Source organism: Trachemys scripta, chromosome 23 (assembly GCF_013100865.1).
Source record: "Trachemys scripta elegans isolate TJP31775 chromosome 23, CAS_Tse_1.0, whole genome shotgun sequence".
Taxonomy (NCBI): Eukaryota; Metazoa; Chordata; order Testudines; family Emydidae; genus Trachemys; species Trachemys scripta.
In genome coordinates, this window is record NC_048320.1 from 8,542,533 (window position 1) to 8,561,738 (window position 19,206).

Below are 19,206 nucleotides of genomic sequence, written 5' to 3' on the forward strand. Positions count from 1 at the left end.
GGGGGGGGGGGGGGGGAACCCCGCGGGCAGGAGACACACGTGCGCACACACACAGGAGCAGAGGGGTAACTCCGGGGAGGGACGGGACATAGGAGCTAGGAGGGGGTAACCCCTGGGAGCAGCATGGGATACACACAGAAGTGGGGTGGGGGGAGTGGCTGCAATGTTAGATTGGGGGGTACTGGGGGCCAGGATGCCGGGGTTCTACTCCTGGCTCTGGTGCTGCCTCCCTGTGTGGGCTGGGCTGAGTCACTTCCCCGCTCCGTGCCTCAGTTTCCCCATCTGTTGGTTAAGGGTGACATTGCCAGGAGGGGGGAAGGGGTTAATTCATTTCTGACTGCAAAGGCTGCCAGGCAGTCTGGGGCACTCACTCACCCCAGTGCCACTCTGGGGAGCGCTGGGCTGGCTGTCCCTGTGCAGCTCCCATGCTGCTCTCTGCTTGGCCCAGCTCCTGCTGCTGATTGGCATGTTTGTGCGCCCAGAAGAGCTGACGAGTCGGAGCTGGGACTGCAGTAGCTCTATGCCCAACCCCACAGCAGGGGGAGCCTGGGGGGGGTTGGAGGGGATGCTTCGGCTCCTAGACCCCAGGTGAGGAGCTTGTTCTGTGGGTGGGGGTGGATGTGTATGTTAGCCTGGGGAGCTGGAGGCCAGAAGTGGGGAGACAGGCTCTTAGGCCCCAGGAGAGGAGGACACAGCCTGGGGGCTCTGAGCCTGGGACAGGGTAGGGGTCCTAGACCCTAGGAGAGGACCCAAGGACAGTGGAAAGGGGGCGCGGGAGAGTTACAGTAACTCCACTGCTGGAGGCCAGGAGTGGAAAGGCAGCGGTAGCCCAGGGACCCTGGAGCTGGGAGCCAGAAGTATCCCTTTCCAGACTCCAGGTGAGGAGGTGGTGTGGTGCGGTGGGGGGACCGCAAGGCCCAGCCCTGGAGCAAGGAGCCAGGTGGATTTCTCTTAGCCCCTAAGAGAAGAGTCCAATACAGTAGTGTGGGGAGCTGGGGTCTGGGAAGAGACACATTGATGCTAAACCACAGGAGAGAAGCCAGTTTGGGGGGGGCATGTGGTGCCCCGGTGGAGATAAGGGGGCAAATTTGCTCCTTGATCAGAGCGATGCTGACTGGAGTAAGTATTTCATGTTCTCTGGTTACTTCTTCTTATGCTCTTAGTTCAGACCAGCTGGATTGCAAAGTTCAATCTATTAATGAATTATTATTTATTATGATAGTAGTGCCTCGAGGCTCCCTTAGAAGCCCTTTGTAGCAGGGACTATCATTTACTGTAGGTTCATTCAGTGCCTATCGCACTGGGGCTCTGACCTGGTTGGGCTGTAACAGAAATGCCTGTAACCCCAGTACTAATCACTCTGCACACACTTAGCAATGCCTGTGCCTAGCCCCTGAGAACTCCCAGGCCAAAAGACAGTTGTTCCCTGTATGTTGCTCTCACGGGGAGCTGCTGTGCTAGGGTTAGGGGAGCTTGGCTGAGGCGCCCAGGTTTAACCTGCTAAAGCAATGCCCCGGGAGTGCACACAATGGAATGGCCTCGTCTGGGGCACGTATGGTCTCGAGGCTGCGTCCGCACTACAGACTTCTGCCAGCGTTGCTCTGTTGGTCGGGGTGTGATGAGGTTTGACCCCTGACCAATGCAGCTGGCAGGCAGAATTCTAGCGTGGATGCAACTTTACCAGCAACGCTCCCCTTTTACTGGTATAGCTTGTTTCACCCCTGGGGGTTGGTTTTACTTTACCAGGAAAAAGCTCTGCTTCTGCGGTATAGCTGTGTCCGTAGCAGGAGTGCTTTGCCAGGATAGCGAAGTGCTGCTGGTTTAGACGTAGCCTCAGTTACACACATGCGGGTGTCTGCAGGTCACGTGCGTGGGCGCTCCAAAGCCCTGTGAAGTAAATAAAGCCTTGACATGAATCTTTCTGTCCTCTCTAGAGCTGGGTCTAGGCCAGAGTGAATACTGGGACTTCTCTATGAGCCAAGGATTGGTGGGGAGCACCACTGCCCCCATACCACTGCCTTTTTTTCCCCTTCTCACTTAAAAAAAAAGAAAAGAAACTTTTATTTTAAAAACAGCCCCACTTTGCTGCCATCACAGAGGCTGAGATTTTAAGTTCCTGATCCCAAACTCGTGGAAGTCAAAGGAGACCTTGCAATGGTTTAACCGGCTTTGCGTCAGGCCCAAAATGCACAAAAGGCAGAAAATCCCCCAGTTAAGATCTCCACAGCATCCTCTTTAGTTCTACGTAGTACTGCTTTATCCCATGCCTTGTCTGTCACGTTGTGAGCCCTCTGTCATGTTTGCGAAAACACCTAGCGCTTTGTGGGCACTACCAGAGACAAACAACATGCATAGCTTGGGAGAGCTCTGATTGAACACAGAGGTGCAGGTGAAGCTATGTAGGGTGGTGGCGCTGCCTTATTTCACTTAACTGACAGAGAAGAGCCTTCTTGGGCCAGCTGGTAATTATCTGTGGAGCTCCACTGGAGAGCCACTCGATGAAGGCTGTTAGTCTGGGTTTCCCTGTTTTGTTCTCTCCGGAGATGCCTGCGATATGAGAATCAAGCTGATGTCTTCCTGCCTCTGACTTCCATGCGGGTGATCCTGATCTTGCAGTGGGCATTTGGCTGATAATGAACAAGGTGGTAGACTCTGGACTGGCTCCTACAGGGCCAGTGGGGGTGAGACCTTGTTTATTTGTCAGTAACATCAGCAGGTGTGAGTCACTGACATGCAGGGAGCGGCGATGAGGAAGAAGGGGCCATCTGTACGGAAACTGTCCACCTCCTCTCAGTGGAATCTTCTGCATTTAAAATCTTAGCCCTACCGTGCCCGGCCATGTCACTGCTTGCACCGATTGCTACACCAGCTTTTACAGACACATCAGTGCCTTTCTAATAGTAAACAGCTGGCCACGGTCACGCTCGCTAGGAGCACTTTTTCCTGAGTTAAGGCCCCTGTAAAAGGCAGCAGGTCAGACCCTAGGGGGAGGGAAGCAGGAGGCTGTGTGTGTGTAAGGACTGATTATATAGGCCCAAGGCAGGTGGCATAAAGTCTGGGCTTCCAGGAGATCAGGATGACCAGGTGGGGAAGCCTCTCTCTGTCCTGGAGAAGCCCTGGGTCTTGCTCTGCTCCCTTGTTACATGGGTGGAGGTGCTGTGTTGTGGCATATATGACTAGCAGGTGATTAAGCCAGTTAAGTGTTGCACTCTCCCCAGCCTGGCATAAGGTGTTGGGGCCGGCTCACACGGATGAAGTCCGCTTGTGTGCGGGGAGCACAGCTGCAGTCATTGGAGAACTTCATTCCAAGGACCACGATGAGACCCTAGGGCAGTGAGTCTTAACCTTTACTGCAGCCTCCACCCCTTTGGTTCTCAAAATATGTTCTCGCACCCCTTAGCAAAAATCCTTGAAGTAGGCCAGTTCTTTAAACCTAGATATATTTTTTGTTTGTATATTACAGTTATCGTTAAAAAATGCATAATGTTAATAAATACCTAGGTTTGATGAAACAAAGTAGTTATACTTCCGTGCCTGTGCTTAATTTGTGTTTTCGATGATTTACCTTCTAAAAAAATCTGGCACGTCTCGCACCCCCAGAGAGGGCATCTCAAACCCTTAGGGGGTGCGTGCACCCCAGGTTAAGAACCACTGCTCTAGGGTATTCTCCCATCTAAGCAGAGGTCCTAGGACATTACTCCCTTTAATCCTACAAATCCAGGGAGGGAGGAGCCATGCGCGACTCTCGCAGTGTGCGTGGTACCTGTAATAGGACGGCAGATGCTAGGACCTTGCTTAGGGATCGAGGGCGTGTCTGTGGAATTCTCTCATTATCAGGTGCTTGAGCTCTATGCAGAAGTGCAGCGTAATTATCCCCCAGTCACTGTCAGGTTACATCAGCTTCTCTCAGGCAGAGGGAACTAGGGCCCGGGATAGGGGAGCTCCCCTAGAGGGAAGCCCTAAGAACGGCCAAGCAGAGATTTATGATCTGGAATCATGACTTGAGTTACCAGTAAAACCAACCCCCAGGAAAGGGGTATGTTGGGGTTGGAGGCAGTGTGGCTGTGCTGAGCAGGGTGGGACAGCGTCCAAAAGGAACACACAAAGACCTGGAACTAACTAGCCCTAGGAAAAGGTATGGAGGGTCCCGGCAATGAAATGAGAACGAACGTTCAGGTTAAATACACACGAGGGTATTTTTCCCCTGGAGGACGGTGGAAATTTGGAATCGGAAAGCACGGGCTGACTCCATGTTGTTGTGTTTCGGCGCTAGTAGCTGGAGCTCGTGGGGGCTAAATGGGGTTAGATCCTGAAGTGCAGTGAGAGAGAAATGTAGTCTGGGCGCAGGGCTGTGAGGTAGGACTCCAGGCTTCCATTGCTGGCTCTGACACCAGCTTCCTCTAAGGTGTTAGGCAAGTCACTTCCCCTCTCCACGCTTCATGTTCTGGACTGTAGAAGCAGCAGGCTAGTGCCTTGCCAGGTGTGGGGCCAGTGGGAGGGTTAATTAATGGCTATAGAACAGTGGCGCTCAACCTTTCCAGACGACTGGACCCCTTTCAGGAGTCTGATTTGTCTTGCATACCTCAGGTTTCACTCACTTAAAAACAACTTGCTTACAAAATCAGACTTAAAAGTACAAAAGCGTGTCAGCGCACGGTTACTGAAATTGCTGACTCATTTTGACACATTATAAAATAAACCGATTGGAATATAACTATTCTCCTTGCAGTTCCGTGGAGAGCATATAGAGCCGTATAAACAAGTCTTTGTCTGTATGAAATTTTTAGTTTGTACTGTCTTCGCTAGTGCTTTCCGTGTAGCCTGTTGTAAAATCAAGCAAATATGTAGGTGAGTTGATGTACCCCTGGCAGATCTCTGCGTACCCCCAGGGATACGTGTACCCCTGGTTGAAAACCACTGCCGCCGAGGGCTTTGCTGTTCAAAGTACTAAGTGTTGCCATTCCTGCCAACGTGCACATGCTTGCACTGGTTCCCATGGCTGAAGAAAGACTCCTGCCCCCTCTCCCTAGCACTTCTGGGCTGGGCCGGGAGGGAATTAGTTATTTGGATTAGGTGGACGTACCCCTGTGATCAGTTCCCTGGGACTGCAGGCACTGCACCTTGCTTCTCCCATCTGTTGACTTCGCACCACCCAGCCCCTCCTTCCTGCGTTGAGGGGGCGAGGCTCCTCCTCACAGAGCTGCACGCCTGCTAGAGGAATGGGAGAGCTCGGTGCATCTGTCTCTGCTCCCCTCCCAGCCCTTGCTGGGTCTCCCCTGCGGTAGCGCCTAATACTGGCTTCTTAGGTTCATCGCCTCAGATCAGGCCAGGCCTGGATCCAGCTGTGGTGCTGGCAGGATCTTATCGGCGCTGCACCTGGTGCTGTCTCCCCCCCATTGGGCGGACGATTGTATAAGCAGCACATGCGAGAAGGAGCCCCACCCCTTCTGCCAAGCCTGGATAACGCTGCCAGCGAGGGGTGGGGATTCAGCCAGCATGCGGAGGCAGCTGCACGGTGGCAAGAGGGCTCTCTGGGTTTGACCCCAGGAAGGCAGGGATGTTGGGACCTCTCAGACCTGGTCCCACTTGCTCAAGGGGCACTAATCTCCCTCTCAGGGGCCAGCGGTAACCAGTCTGCTCTGAAATGCCGTCTCCTTGGGGCTCCCCCAGCCAGCGTACGTACCAAGGGAGCCGATGGCTCTAGCTGGAGGCTTCTGGGATGAAGCTCGGAGCCGGAAGACAGCATTGCCTGTAACAGCGCCGCTGCCCCCTTTGTGTCTTGCAGGCGGGTAGCATGATGTCTGAGAACACGTCAGTGAGCCCTGCAGGGGGCATCACCCCCCTGCAGCAGATGCTGGCATCTGGGACCGGGGCCCTCTTCACATCTCTCTTCGGTAAGGGGTCAGCATGGGGATGGCTGAGCGAGGCTGGAGAGACAGGGTGGGTGGGTGGGTGCAAGGATTTCCACGTGAGTTCAGGGTATGCACGTAGGGAGGTCGGGGCATGTGCACGTGTATAAGGGGACGAGAGTGAGTGTGCAAAGGGCAGGTAAGCTCACTGTTCTGAACTTAGGACAATCTCTGGGGCTTCTGCTGATACGGCCATGACCTCTTCCACCTCTCAACTTCCCTTTCCTAGCAACCCTCCCCCTGGAATCCCAGCTCGATTCCTTGTGTCTCATCCCCTGATTAAAGTTTCCCCCAGCAAATCTGGCCTGGTCATTAAGAGGCTTAAAACTCCTTGGAGAGCTGGAGTCTGGCTGTTTGCTGTGCACCATGGGCTCTGCTGACCCCGGGCTCCAGAGGGAGGTGTGAGGAAGAGCAGGTTCTGTTCCCAGCTCTGGGAAGGCGGGTGGGGTCTGGTGGTTAGAGGGAGAGGAACATGGACTCCTGGGTTCTACTGAGCTCTGCCCACGCTCACGCTGTGAGTTCGGCCACGGCCCTTCCCATTTTTGAGCCGCTGTTTCTCTGTCGATATTGAATCCATTTCCAGATCTACCTTTCGGGAGGGGGAGGTGTATTTTCCGACTCACTGATAAAGCACTCTGCGTCACCCTTTGGCCAACCACCCTACACTGGCCCCAGGTCTAAGTAGGCACCTTCTCTTTCAGTGACTCCCCTGGATGTGGTGAAGATCCGGCTGCAGGCCCAGAGGACGCCCTTCTCTAAAGGTAACTAAGTGCCCAGGGCAGAAATCTTGCCTTCTCTCCGCAGCTGGAGGCCAGGTGGGTCATCTCCGAGCCTGCGACCCCTGCAGCAGCGAGCCCGGCATGCGGTAGCTCAGACCCCGGGTTGTTTCTCTCCCCGGCTTTGCCTGGCAGGTGTCTGTGAACCGCAGCAATCCCAGTCCCCTATACAGGCCCCAAGGGGAGTTGTGAGGAAGAGCCTCTGCCTGGTTAGTGAAGGGTTTATCGGGTTCTGTGATATTTAGCTACTCAGTCTGGGCAGGGACTGCCTGCAGGCAGCAGAGCAGTGAAGACCACCGCCACGGTGGTCACCTGGGGTTGGTGCCCCACTGATGGGGACACAGGTTCAGCAGAGGGGGTCTGGCAAGGGACCCTCAGGCTGCATCCCCATTTGGATGCTTCTTTCCTAGGCCCTCTCCAGGAGGCCCAATCCTGGCATGGCTCCCCCCCCGCCCCCCATACCCTGAACCTGTGCAGCTGGCTTGAGTGGGATCAGCGTTCCCACAACGGCACCCCAGTAGTGTGGCACCCACAGGGGGCGAAGAGCATCCTGCCTCTGGGGTGGGAGCTGGGCTCGATCTGTGTGGCCTTAGGGGAGAGGGAATGTGGGCTTAGGTGTCCCATAGGGCCTCGGAGCCTAGCTGGGCTGGGATGTCCTGTATGGACCTGAAGTGGGTCGGGTGGTGGGGTGCCTGGCTCATGTAAAGGGCTCCCCAGAGCCAGGGACTGGTCATTATCTGTAGGCCTCTAGTGAAGACAGGAAATCGGGCTCCCTCCTTCTGGCTCTGCCCTCCCTTCCAGGATCTAGTGCTGCCTGACAGGAAGGAGCACGTCCCAGGCCTTGGCTTGTCCTGGCCGCTGCCCTGCGGGGCTGCTCTGGATTAATCACAACCAGCCTGAGCTAACCCTGGCTGACGGCTCCGGGAGCAGCCAGGCCCTTTCAAGCCTCAGCAGGAGTTTAAGTCGCTCACAGACTGCGTGAGAATCCCTCTTGCCTCCAGGTTCTCTTTCAAATAGTGAGCCAGGCCTGGGACACCTGCAGTGACTGTCATGGGAGGGATTTCGGTATGGGTTAGAGCAGGGGCCTGAGGGTTAGGACTCCTGGGTTCTGATCGCACTGCTTCCCTCTGGGAGTCACTTCCCCTCCCTGTGCCTCAGCCTCCCTCCCCCCAAGCTATAAAACTTGGGAGCAGAAAGTCTGTTTGTTTGTGAAGCAGTTTGGAAGTCTCACGTGGAAGGGACTAGTCCAGGGATCGGCAACCTTTGGCACGCGGCCTGTCAGGGAAATCTGCTGTCGGGCCGAGATAGTTTGTTTACCTGCAGCGGCCGCGGGTTTGGCCGATCGCAGCTCCCACTGGCTGAGGTTTGCCATTCCAAGCCAAGGGAGGCTGCGGGAAGCAGTGGCCAGCAGATCCCTCGGCCCGCACCGCTTCCTGCAGTCCCCATTGGCCTGGAACAGCAAGCCGCAGCCAGTGGGAGCTGCGATCGGCCAAACCCGCGGACACTGCAGGTAAACAAACAGTCTCGGCCCGCCAGCGGATTTCCCTGACGGGCCGCGTGCCAGAGGTTGTCAATCCCTGGACTAGAGACACAATGGGCTAGTCTGGTGGAACAGGGTCCCTTGGAATCCGTATGGGGCTGGATTCAGGTGACTTGACTGCCAGAGTCGTGCTGCTAAATAGATCCTGGGCGTTCCTGCACCTGCCCAGCTGTGGGGGGCTATGGAACAGATGTTAAGAGACACCTCCCTGTTGCGGGCAGGCGGAAGTGACTTGTGTTATCAGCCGGGGTGTGTGTGTAGCATTCTCAGATCTCGTCCCAGCTCAAGACAGCAGCCTCCCCCTTTCCAAACCCGAGTGGCTTTCCCCAGAACAGCCCTCACATCCCAGCTCTCTGCTGACAGCAGGGCACGGGGGTCCCTGCCTTCCTAGACTATACACTGCTAGCACCCACCTGCCTGGCCCCTGAGAGCTTGGCCCCGCCTGTCGCTAAATGTGTCCCTGTTGTGTTTCAGTGTTGTCAGTAGAGTGTGTGCCCTGGAGCGTTCACCAGTCCAAATGTGAGTATCTCTGGGTATTCTCCTTTCACCCTCTTCCTGCTAACAGCCTCCCGTGGCTGCTGACCCTCGACAGTTCCATCCCCCCATCCCGGGGAGAACCTGTTCCCCATAGCTGCAGTCTCCAGAGCGGGGCAGTGCAGGGCTCTGTGCACCCTTGCTCACCCCACGCCATCTTCCTTCCATCCCTACTGCAATGGAGTCTAGTTCCGAGTCATCTGGGGGTCAGGTGCTGTCTGATGGTTAGAGGAGGGGGCACTGGGAGCTGCAGCACTGGGTTCTGTTCCCAGCCCTGCCACTGACTCACTCCATGGCCTTGGGTAAGTCCCCTCACCTCTGTGCCTCCTGGGGGTGGAGGCAGTTGTGAGACTGACCCCACAGGCTGTTTGTCATCAGGCAGGTGGGGCCCGGGAATGGTTCTCCCATCCCTGGAGTCAGGGCCTGGGAGTTGTTGGCTTGCCGAGTCGTGGCTGTGTTAGGGGCCTCTGGCTTTTACTCTTCTTCCCCCCCGCCCCCCATCCCATGGCCCATTCTGTAACCATCCCCCTCCTGGCATAGCTATGCAGGACAGGGACACCTACGATGGGAGGGGCCCCCTTGGGCATATCCAGCCTCAGCTGGTTCAAGGGGAGCCTCTTCCCCCCCCCCCCCACCACCACACACACACACTCTGCAGGGTTACTAGTCCTCTGTCAGAAACATGTGCTGGAAGCTGGCTGACCCAGGCCACTTGGGGGTTCAACACTAGCCAGTTCCCCTGCAGGAGCACACGTGGGCCTCTCTGTCCTCGTTCCGTCCGTCTCTTGTCTGTCCTCCCCTCTGGCTGCCCTGCTGCGCGCTTGGATCCCTGCTGAGCCTAACCTGCCACCCGCAGTTATGCCCTGGGCATGGAAACCAGACTGGCCCGTAGGGATGGCTGATGCTGATTTGGTGGTGGGGATGGCTCTAGCGAGGTTGGCGACTTTGTCCCCACCCTGCCTTTCCTCTGCCCATCTGGCAGCTTCCCACACCAGGCTCCCGTGCCCACTGCTGCCTCTCTCCCCGCTAGGCTCCCATCTCTGCTGGGCCATTGTCCCTGGGGTTTGGCAGAGGGCTGCTTTAATCTGTGTGTCTGGCTCTCCAGCGGCCCCGAGGCAGGGAAAGGGATTTGAAGGAGATCATGGGGAAGGGAGCCAGGCAAACCCTCAGGGTGACAGGGCTGACACTGACTCGTGGAGGCAGGTGGCCTCCTGCCAGCACGGGCTGTTAGTGCAGGCTGACAGGATGGCTTTAGGGTGAGCACATCGCGGGGATGAGGGGAGCGTGATGGAGTCAGACAGTTTCCCAGGACTCGCCCTTTTTGCCTCGCCGCACTTCTGCTCTGGTGCCTTTATTCTGCATGACAGGATTGGGGCAAGTCCCGACCTGCGCCTGCCCCCCCCACTAAACGTGCCTGTGTCCCAGGCCTGTGGTAACAATGGCTTGCGGGAGGCCTGAGGCCTGGCCACCCCAGGGCGCTCTGTCTGAGATGAGCTTTGGCCTGGCTGCTCCAGCTGTCTACACCCCCGCTGACCTGTCCAGCTCCCCACAAACTCTCCGTCCCCATGGCTGCCAGCTCCTCTCCCCCTGGCTTCCCAGCAGCCCTCCCACTCCTTGCTGGCTGCCCTTTGGGAGAGCAGGGGCAGCACCCCATGGGGCTCACGGAGATTGAAAGAGGAGCAGAGTTCTGGGGGCGGCAGGGAATGGGGCAGAGAGGAGCTGGCAGAGCCCTGAGGGGTACAGCCCTGCCCCCCTGCTGAGGGTCCTTGCAGAAGGAAAGGGCAGAGCCAGGAGCAAGGAGGGGACTTGGGGGTGGGGAAGGGAAGAGCCTGAAGCGGGCTGGGCTGGGCGCGAGTTTAACCCCACTGTGTCTCCCCTGCCCCCTCCCACAGGGAAATGCTTCGTGTACTGCAACGGGCTCATGGACCACTTGTACGTCTGCCAGAACGGGAGCAGCTGCACCGCCTGGTACAAGTCCCCCACCCGTTTCACCGGCACCCTGGTGAGGCGCCTTTCCTGCCGGGACCTGGCTCGATGGCCAGGCTGCGTGCGGCAGTTCGGGCACCGCGGTCTGGGCCCTGCCGGGCCGCCTGGCAGGGTGATTGGTGGTGCGGGGGAGGAGAGCGGACCGGGTGCACCAGTGTTCGGAGCAGCTTCACCCACCCCACTCCTAGGTGGCTCTGGCGCTGTGGAGGGGAAAGGGTTAATTTGCAAGAGAGGCGTGTAAGAGGGCGTGCCTGTCCTGTAGTGCCCCTGCTGGCCAAGCGTGGCTCTGCAGAGGCCTGACTCAGTTTCCCTTTATCTCAGGGCTCCTTAATAAATGCCGCACTGGCTTTTTCGTGGCTAATGTCACGCCTGGTTTAACCACAGACAGTTCAAAACAGTCCTCAAAGGCCCAAAACAAAGTCCATCACCATGACACCAGTTCTAACTCGGCTCGGATGTCCCCAGCCAGTCCTGGAGCGCTTCTCCTGTCCCGGCCCTTCCTAGCCAGAGCTCAGCTTTGTACCCCCTGCTCTCCTGGCCCACCCCTGGTTACCCAGGGTCTCCTGCTCTCTGCAGCCCCTGCCATGGCTTCCTCTAGCAGCACCCGTACCTTCCCTAGGGTGCCTTCCATCCCCTGCTGCTGTCTTCCCCTTTATAAGGCCCAGGTGCCTTCCCTTAAGCCCAGTTGGGGAGCAGGTAACCAGTCAACTGTACTCCCCTCCCCTCGCCCCCCCCCTTAAGGAGCCAGTCACCCTGTGATGAGGGCTAGGCTGGAGAAGCAGCAGAGCTCGGCGTGGGAGGGAAAGACGTAGCCCCTGGCTGGGCTCTGGAGTGGGTATCTAGTCTCCCTTTCAGGCTACAGGGCTGCCCCTAGCATTGGGGGAAAGCCTCCTCCCCCTACGCTCTAACCCCCTTGTGCTCTCCTCTTCCTTTCAGGATGCCTTCGTGAAGATCACACGTTACGAGGGCATTCGGTCTCTGTGGAGCGGTCTGCCACCCACCTTGTGAGTCTGAGCACCGAGCGTTACAGCCCTTCCCCGCCGCACGCCTGCTCGAAGGGAGGCCGAATGCAAACACCTGGGCCCCCCCCCTGCCTGCAGTGCTAGCTGGCCGTGCACTCCCAGTCTTCCTGCGGGGCCCACACAACCTGGGCGCTGGCGCTACTGGCCTTTGCCCTGAGGTCTCTGACTGCCGGGGGGAGGAGGTGTCGGTGACTGTCCTGCACTGACCAGAATCCTTGGTTATCCCTGGACTGCAAACTGTCTGCCTCCCCAGACCCCCTTCCCGCCTTTTCCACTCCCTCTCTGCATGAAGGTGTCCCTGCCCTCTATCACCGCCCACTGGCCAAGCATGGCTCTGCAAAGGCCTGCCTCAGTTTCCTCTGAGGCTCCTTAATCACCCCCACAAGGGCAGTGTCTCAGCGAACGCCACCGCTGTCTGGGGCTGGTTTGACAACAGAAACAGTGCGAAACGATTCTCCAACAAAGCCCATCACTATAATACAAAAGTTCATACCCAGCTCTGGTGTCCTCAGCCCGTCCTGGAGCTCATCACCTGTTCCAGCCCTTCCTAGCCAGAGCTCAGCCCATTTTTAGCCTTCCCTGGCTCAGAGAGGTCAGCAGGGAAACCCCCTCTGCTGCTCTCCTTGCCTTCCCCGGTCACTTAGAATCACTAGCACGTCTTCCTGCTCCCTATAGCCGTACTCTGATCTTTGCTGGGCTGAGAGCTGTCTGGAGATCAACCTTCCTCTGCTTCTGTCTCCCCTTTATAAGATCCAGGTGCTTTCCCTTAAGCCCAGCTGGGCAGCAGGTAATTAGTCCCAGGTGCACTGGCCTCCCCTCCTCTGCTCCCTCTTAAAGGGGCCAGTCACCCCGTGACACTCCCCACAGACAGCCCCCTTCGCCCTCTGACCTTTCAGGCGGAGCTGTGTGCCTGCGGCGTTTTGACAGGGTCCTCTGTGTGCGTGAAGCCTTTTCAGGCAAACGGAACCCCCCCCACGCCCCCATTGCTCTCTGGGAGATGGGTCCCACTGCTTAGCTGGAGAATGGGAGGGGCTGTGTCAAGGCCCAGCTGGGATGGCGGGGGGGGGGGGGAGGGAGGGATTATGCCTGGAGCAATCTGCCCCCCCTGCTCGGCATGGAGCGTGACACGAGTTGGCGGGTAATGCTAACGGGCCCCTCTCCTTGGCAGGGTGATGGCGGTGCCTGCCACGGTGATCTATTTCACCAGCTACGACCAGCTGCGGGATTATCTGTGCTGCCGGATGGGCAGCCAAGGGGCCCACGTCCCCCTGGTGGCTGGTGCCCTCGCCAGGCGTGAGTACTCTGCGTTCAGGGTCCATGTACCTTGCAGCCTCCCCCCGCCCTGCTCCTGTGGCCCGGGGGTAAAGAATCATTCTGAATGAACAACGGCCTGCCTTGGTTTTTAGCAGTGAGGGTCATTAACCGTCGACACAGTTGGCCCGGGGTGGTGATGCTGGATTCTCCGTCCCTGGCTGTTTGTAAATCAAGAGCGGGTGTTTTTCTAAAAGCCCTGCTCTAGGGATCGTGGCCTGCGTTGTGCAGAGGGTCTGACGAGATGATCGCAAGGGTCCCTTCTGGCCTGGGACTCTACGAATCCCTGGGCCCTGCGTGTCCGTGGTTAGATCAATTCCCTGCTCTGTCGCGGACTCGCTGGGTGACCTCACGCACAACCCTGCCCCTCCCTGGGCTTTCATTTCCCCATCTCCCTGCAGCAGGAAGGCTGAACAGCCGCCCCGCCCCCCCGCTGCACTGAATCACAGTGAGATCCTCATGCTGGGATGAGCCGTAAGCTGCTGCCCCAGGTGTACCATGCTGTAAACAAGAAGCGATCCCAGCAGCCAGCTCCTTGCCAAACCCGATGGGCTGGTGCCAGGGCCTGGCCTCCTGCACCACGTGCTCTGCCCGTTCTAGGAATTGCAGGTGACTGCCCTGTTTGCACGTGGGGTTGAGACTGCCTGGCCTTGCCCCCGTCGTCGTGCCTTGGTATCACTCTTGCTGCTGGCTTGTCGGTAGCTAATGTTCTGACTCCCTCTCTCAGTGGGCGCGGTGACGGTGATCAGCCCCTTGGAACTCATCCGGACTAAGATGCAGTCCCGGCCGCTGAGCTACCGTGAGCTGCGTGTCTGCATCCAGTCCTCGGTGGCCCAGGACGGCTGGCTGTCCCTCTGGAGGGGCTGGGGGCCCACCGTGCTGCGGGACGTTCCCTTCTCAGGTATACCACACAGAAAAGGGGTGCTGGGGACTGGTGAGGGGGCTGCGGGCCGCACTGGGGCTGGAGACGTAGGGAAAGGGTTGACCCAGGACAAGAATTCCCTTCTTGCCATCTGCAGAGACCACTCGGTGTCATGCTAATAGCTTGGGGCTGCCTACAGGAGGCGCTGACGGGCCACACTCCAGTCCCTATCCCTTCTGTGTATCTCTTGTCCAGGGCAAAGTTTTTTACCTGACAATGGTGACTCCAGAGCGAAGGATTTTCAGACCCAGTCCCCACCTGAGCTGGGATACCAATTTGGTGGGGCTCAGCCCAGTTCCAGTTCCTTCATGCCAGGAAAAGCGGATGGGTACTAATAGGCCTGCCAATTCCCGGTGTCAGCCGAACGGGCAAGGACCTCCCATCTCTCCCCTGTGCTCGCTCCCAGTCAGGGCTGGGCTGGGCTGGACAGGGGGATGTTTGCCTTTTGCCGTCTCTGCTCCGGGGCTGATAGATTGAGGTCAGTCCCCAGGGCTGGGGCTCAGTGCCAAAGGGCCATGGCCCGGGAGCAGCAGTGGAGGTGGCTGCTGATGCTTCTAACCCGGGGCGCTGGTCTGTCTCTCTCAGCTCTCTACTGGTTTAACTACGAGCTGGTGAAGGAATGGCTCTGCCGTCAGTCCCGGCTTGACGAAGCCACTTTCATGGTCAGCTTCACAGCGGGGGCCGTCTCGGGGACGGTGAGTATGGGAGCTTCTGTTCCGTCCTGGGGGATCCGAGCTTCTGCCTGGGTTTGAAGGGAGCCCGTTGGGCTATCTCCACCCCCAGAATGTTGGGATTCTAACCAGGGGAAACAGCCCTGCTGGAATCAGGGGGGCTTCAGGGCGTTTTACTTGGGTGCAGTTTATTTGGGTGTCAGCTGTTCCCCTCCTTGAAACGCTGGCACCACGGATCCAGCAGCCTTGGCCAGGTTGGGTCCGGATAGACCGTTACTGGTTTTCAGATCCTTTCCCTGCCCTTGCACGAGACACAGGCAGTACCTGCCCCAGAGCAATGTCTGCGCAGGGACCAGCCTAGAGTCGGGGATGCAGTGGGAGCCGGGGGGGGTTGTTGTTACACCAGAGGCCAGGAAACTCGGCCCCTTGTGGACGGAGGTTCTAACCTGCCTAGGACAATGGGCGGAGGAGGGCTGAGCGCTCGGGGGGGCGGATGGTAGGGGCTGAATTCAGCATCTCTTGGCATGAGGGAGAAGTGCTGTAGGGGGAGGCACTGGGGTCCCCAGCTGTGGCTTGGGAGTGATGGGCAGCTTCTCCCCTTCCTCCAGGTGGCTGCCGTGCTGACGCTGCCCTTCGATGTGGTGAAGACCCAGCGACAGATTGAGCTGGGGGACAGGGAGACGCTCCGAGGTGAGGGGCTCATGGGGGGCCCGGCGGGAGCCCGGGCACGTGGGACTCTGAGCAGCCTCAGCCTTTGGCGTGTGGAACGGCCCATCGTGGGGGGCTGGCTCCTGTCGCTGCCCAGAGGGGGAGCTGTGATTCTGCACACAGGGGCGGGAGGGAGCGGTGGCCCCTCTGGAGCAGACACCCAGTGTCCAGCTGCTGCTCATGCCTTGGGGGGAAGCATTGGAAGGGGGGGGCAGACCCTTCCCTAGGGTGAGTGGCGAGTTACCAGCCCCCCTTCCCCTCAGACCTCCGCTTTGCCTTCGCCCCGCAGTGGCTGCCTCCAAGTCCTCGTCCACCTGGCTGCTGTTGCGAAGGATCCGAGCTGAGTCTGGCACCCGGGGGCTCTTCGCAGGTAACTAGAAGGGCAGCCGGGCCGGCTGTAGGATGAGGGGTGGGGAGCGAGCGTGTTTCCAGGGGTGCCAGCTAGCGGGAGCGGGTAACGCTGCTCTCTCTGCCCCCCGCAGGCTTCCTGCCCCGCGTCATCAAGGTGGCCCCGGCCTGCGCCATCATGATCAGCACCTACGAGTTCGGCAAGACCTTCTTCCAGAAGCTGAACCAGGAGCGACGGCTCAGCAGCCTGTGAGCGCCAGGGCGGGCAGAGCCCCCGCAGCGCAGCCTCCAAACTAAGCACCCTGTGGGCCAGGAGGTGGAGGTGGGGGAGTTCCCCAGAGGTGGCAAGTGGGAGGTGACTGCAGAGATCAGTGCTGGAATTCAGCTGCCAAAGCCAGGGCCTTTCATTTCATCCAGCCTCCTTTCCTGGGGCGGTTCTGCCTCCCTACCTCTCGGCTCCTGCTGAGATCCACTGGGAACAGACCTCCCTGCTAGCAACAGCTTCTTCCCCGACATGCCCTGGGCTGGGATATGCAACGTCCAAGTGCCTTCTAGTCTCGCTCTCTCCTTGGGTTTCCTGCATCCACCTCAGCGGGTTTCCTGGCTGCCTCCCCGGGGGCGAGCTAGAGAGGCTGTCAGAGCAGCGTGTGCACCACGGTGCTTCCCAGCTGAGAACGAACCGTCAGGCCTGTTTGCCTTTGACAACATCTCGCCTCCACCCTCCCTTCCCCACTGACACATTCATGGTTTGGAGGCTGCCTGCGCCGGCGGGGGGCCGCTCTCCAGCCTGTGAAGAGCCCCCCGGTGGTGGGTGCCCTGCTCCTGGCATCTGATTGCGCTGGCCCCTTGAGGGGGGCAGAAATAAGCTGTAGTGGGAGCGACGGAGTTGTCCTCTGGTGAACGCAGAGGGCCCCCTCCCTGCCCAGCCTGGTGGGGAGCAGGACAACCCCTGGCATTCCAAGTGAGGGGATCCCCTGCCAAGGATCGAGGGCCTTTCTCTTCCAAAGACTTAGAGCGAGTGGGGCCTGAAGGGCAACAGCCCCTCCTGCTCGGAGTCTCTCTACATCTGTTCCTGCTGCTGGCTGAATTTAGCCCTGGGATTGGGTCCTAACCCACCTCATGCCCTCTTCGCACACCCCATTCCCTTAGGCCTCCTCCCTGCGGGGCAGCGATACAAAGGATAGTTGTACCCTGGACTCTAGGCCAGTCCCCCGCTAGGTAGCACATGGCTTCTTCCACTCAGGACTTCCCCATTCCTGTCTGTCCCCTGGAAGGCAGAGCTCTGGGGCCCAGCCCCCCAGGTGGCCCATGCTCCAACAAGACACCTTGCTGCTGGTAATGGACATCACCCGCTGGGCCCCTCCAGGGCTCCCCTTCCTCCCTGTTGCTGACAAAGGTGTGAACTCTCCAGGGCAGAGATTCCATGCCAAAGCGCCCCCATCCTCTTAGGGTCAGTAGCCGGACACGTAGCCATCCTCCTTCCTGTGGGTAACGCACGTGCCTGCGGCTGCTTGTAGAAGTGGGGATTCGTACCCACTTCCTTCAATAAAAGACATTTTATGTGAAATTTGTGCCTGAAAACTCTTGTGCCCTGTCCCCCCCTTCCCTACCTGCCTGGTCTCCCTCCATCCCCTCAGCTGCTGGATGGGGGGCTATCCAGGTGCTGGCAAGGGGCTAGGATTTGGCCTCCTGCAATGAGCAGCCATTGATCTCCGCTGGGGAGGGCTTGTGTGCATCATGGTGTGATGGGGGGGGGGGGTACTTCCTGTCAGTGTCTGTGCAGGGTGGGAATTGATTGGTTAATCTCTTGGCCCTTCATTAAGCAAGGGGATCCCTGCTGGGGTCTCTGCACCCTGACTGTGCCCCAAAGAGGAGAACTCCAAAGCCCCCCCCGCCCCTCGCTCTCTCCTCATCTGAACGTGGGGCCCAGAGAGCCCTTCCGCAAAGGCTGCGCTGTGGTGTTTGGGGACTGTCCCATCCTGCAGCCAGCTCAGGGGGGTGGGGCTGAGAGCATTTTTGTAAGAAACTGCAAATGCGGGGGGGGGGACCGGGGACGGGATGGACACGAGGAGTGTGTGTGTCTGAGCTGGTGGAACAGGACACAACCCAGCACCACCTGTTTCCTGCTGCCATAATGCATGGGAGGTGTGTGTGTCCTGCAAGACAGCCCCACTCATGGGGGGTGGTAATGCCATGCCCTTCCCTGCCTGTTCTGGGGGGGCCTGTTGCCCTCCCTGCTCGCTGCATCTCTCCACCTGCGGGTTTTCAAGCTATTGTGAGAGTTGTGAGGAAATGGGGGGGGAGGGCTGAATAAACCAACACCCCGCCCCTAGGTTCTCCATGGGGCACTGCTTTCTACCTTCAGTGGATCAAGCCCTTCCTCTTTTCCAGGGCCAGAGTTGGATCCGTGCCTGCTTCCCCCAGCCTTGCCCCACCCTGGCTCCAGCCAAACGAGGTTCAGCATCAAAGCTGTGCTACTGACACACACACACCCCCTGTGGTGAGGTTCACATCTGGATGGGGCCACTAGGATGGGATTCAGGGGAGCTTGGTTGTCAGCTCTGCCCCAGCCTCCCTGTGTGCCTCAGTTTCCCTGCTGTAGTCAGTGGGGTGATACCACCTGGTCTCACATGAGAGACTGTGCCAATCACCTGATCGCTGGGAAGGGCCTTGAGACCCTGGAGTGGAAGGGGCTAGGCTGTGGGAGTGCTTGGCCGAAAAGCAGGATTCCCAAGCCCGGAGCTGGGCTGCTCTCTGCCCTTGGTGTTTTCCTGTTGTGTCCCCTGCTCAGTTGCAGATGCATCATGGCTCCTTTTCAGCTGCTCCCCCGCCCCCCCGGTCAGCTGGCACTGGGGAAGGTGGAGCAGTGAAGCCCCTACCTTGCCCCATGGTTATCCCTGCGGTGCCTGGTCACTGGAGTCCTGCCCTGCCGCTCTGCTGTATCTACACGGACCCCCACCTCCATTACTTCCTGCCTGAGGTTAGAGTAATGCGAGGGGCTCCCCCCCCCAGCCTGCAGGAATATGAGCACCTGCACACAGCAAGAGGAATCCTGGCTCTCTGCAAACCCCTTCCTCTCAGCAGCTCCCTCCTGGGCCCTGGCTAACAAAGGGGGGTGACGGCTGCTGCCCCAGGGTTGTCCCTCGCCCCAGCTGCCTCCCAGAGCATCCTCCCCCGAAGCGCCTCCTTTAGTCCCCCCAGCTAGGAGGCAGACAAGCCAAAACCCCCCTTGCAGGAATGCCAAGGGCCCCCAGGCAGGAGCGTCCCCTCCATAAGGCTGGGGTGGATCAGAGAAAACCCCAGAGAGGGACGCTGGTTGGTGAAGCCCCTGACCTGCCACGGAGAGCGCCTCAGCTCCTTGCCTTCAAGCACGGCCGTGACCAGTGCCCGGGCCCGCAGGCCTCCCCCTTTGCTCCAGCGGCAGCATGGGCACCTCGCTCAGACGTGCCCGTAGCAGGCCCAGCGCTGTTTGCAGCCGG

At 58.8% G+C, this 19,206-nt stretch overlaps 1 protein-coding gene across 3 annotated transcripts; it reads left to right on the forward strand.

The window, feature by feature from the left end:
* Positions 1–563: 563 nt before the first annotated feature.
* Positions 564–17,294, forward strand: SLC25A39 (solute carrier family 25 member 39). 3 transcript variants are annotated; one of them, XM_034755926.1, is made up of 12 exons: positions 564–588; positions 5,786–5,894; positions 6,611–6,670; positions 8,700–8,744; positions 10,652–10,761; positions 11,682–11,749; positions 12,936–13,060; positions 13,806–13,979; positions 14,586–14,695; positions 15,280–15,361; positions 15,669–15,749; positions 15,862–17,294. In XM_034755926.1, the coding sequence occupies exons 2-12, from the start codon at positions 5,795–5,797 to the stop codon at positions 15,978–15,980; spliced, it is 1,074 nt and encodes a 357-aa protein (XP_034611817.1). In that variant the 5' UTR covers positions 564–588; positions 5,786–5,794; the 3' UTR covers positions 15,981–17,294. The 3 variants fall into 3 exon arrangements, with proteins under 3 accessions (XP_034611817.1, XP_034611815.1, XP_034611816.1); XM_034755924.1 differs by lacking the exon at positions 564–588 and adding an exon at positions 5,409–5,675; XM_034755925.1 differs by lacking the exons at positions 564–588; positions 8,700–8,744 and adding an exon at positions 5,409–5,675.
* The last annotated feature ends 1,912 nt before the right edge of the window (positions 17,295–19,206 follow it).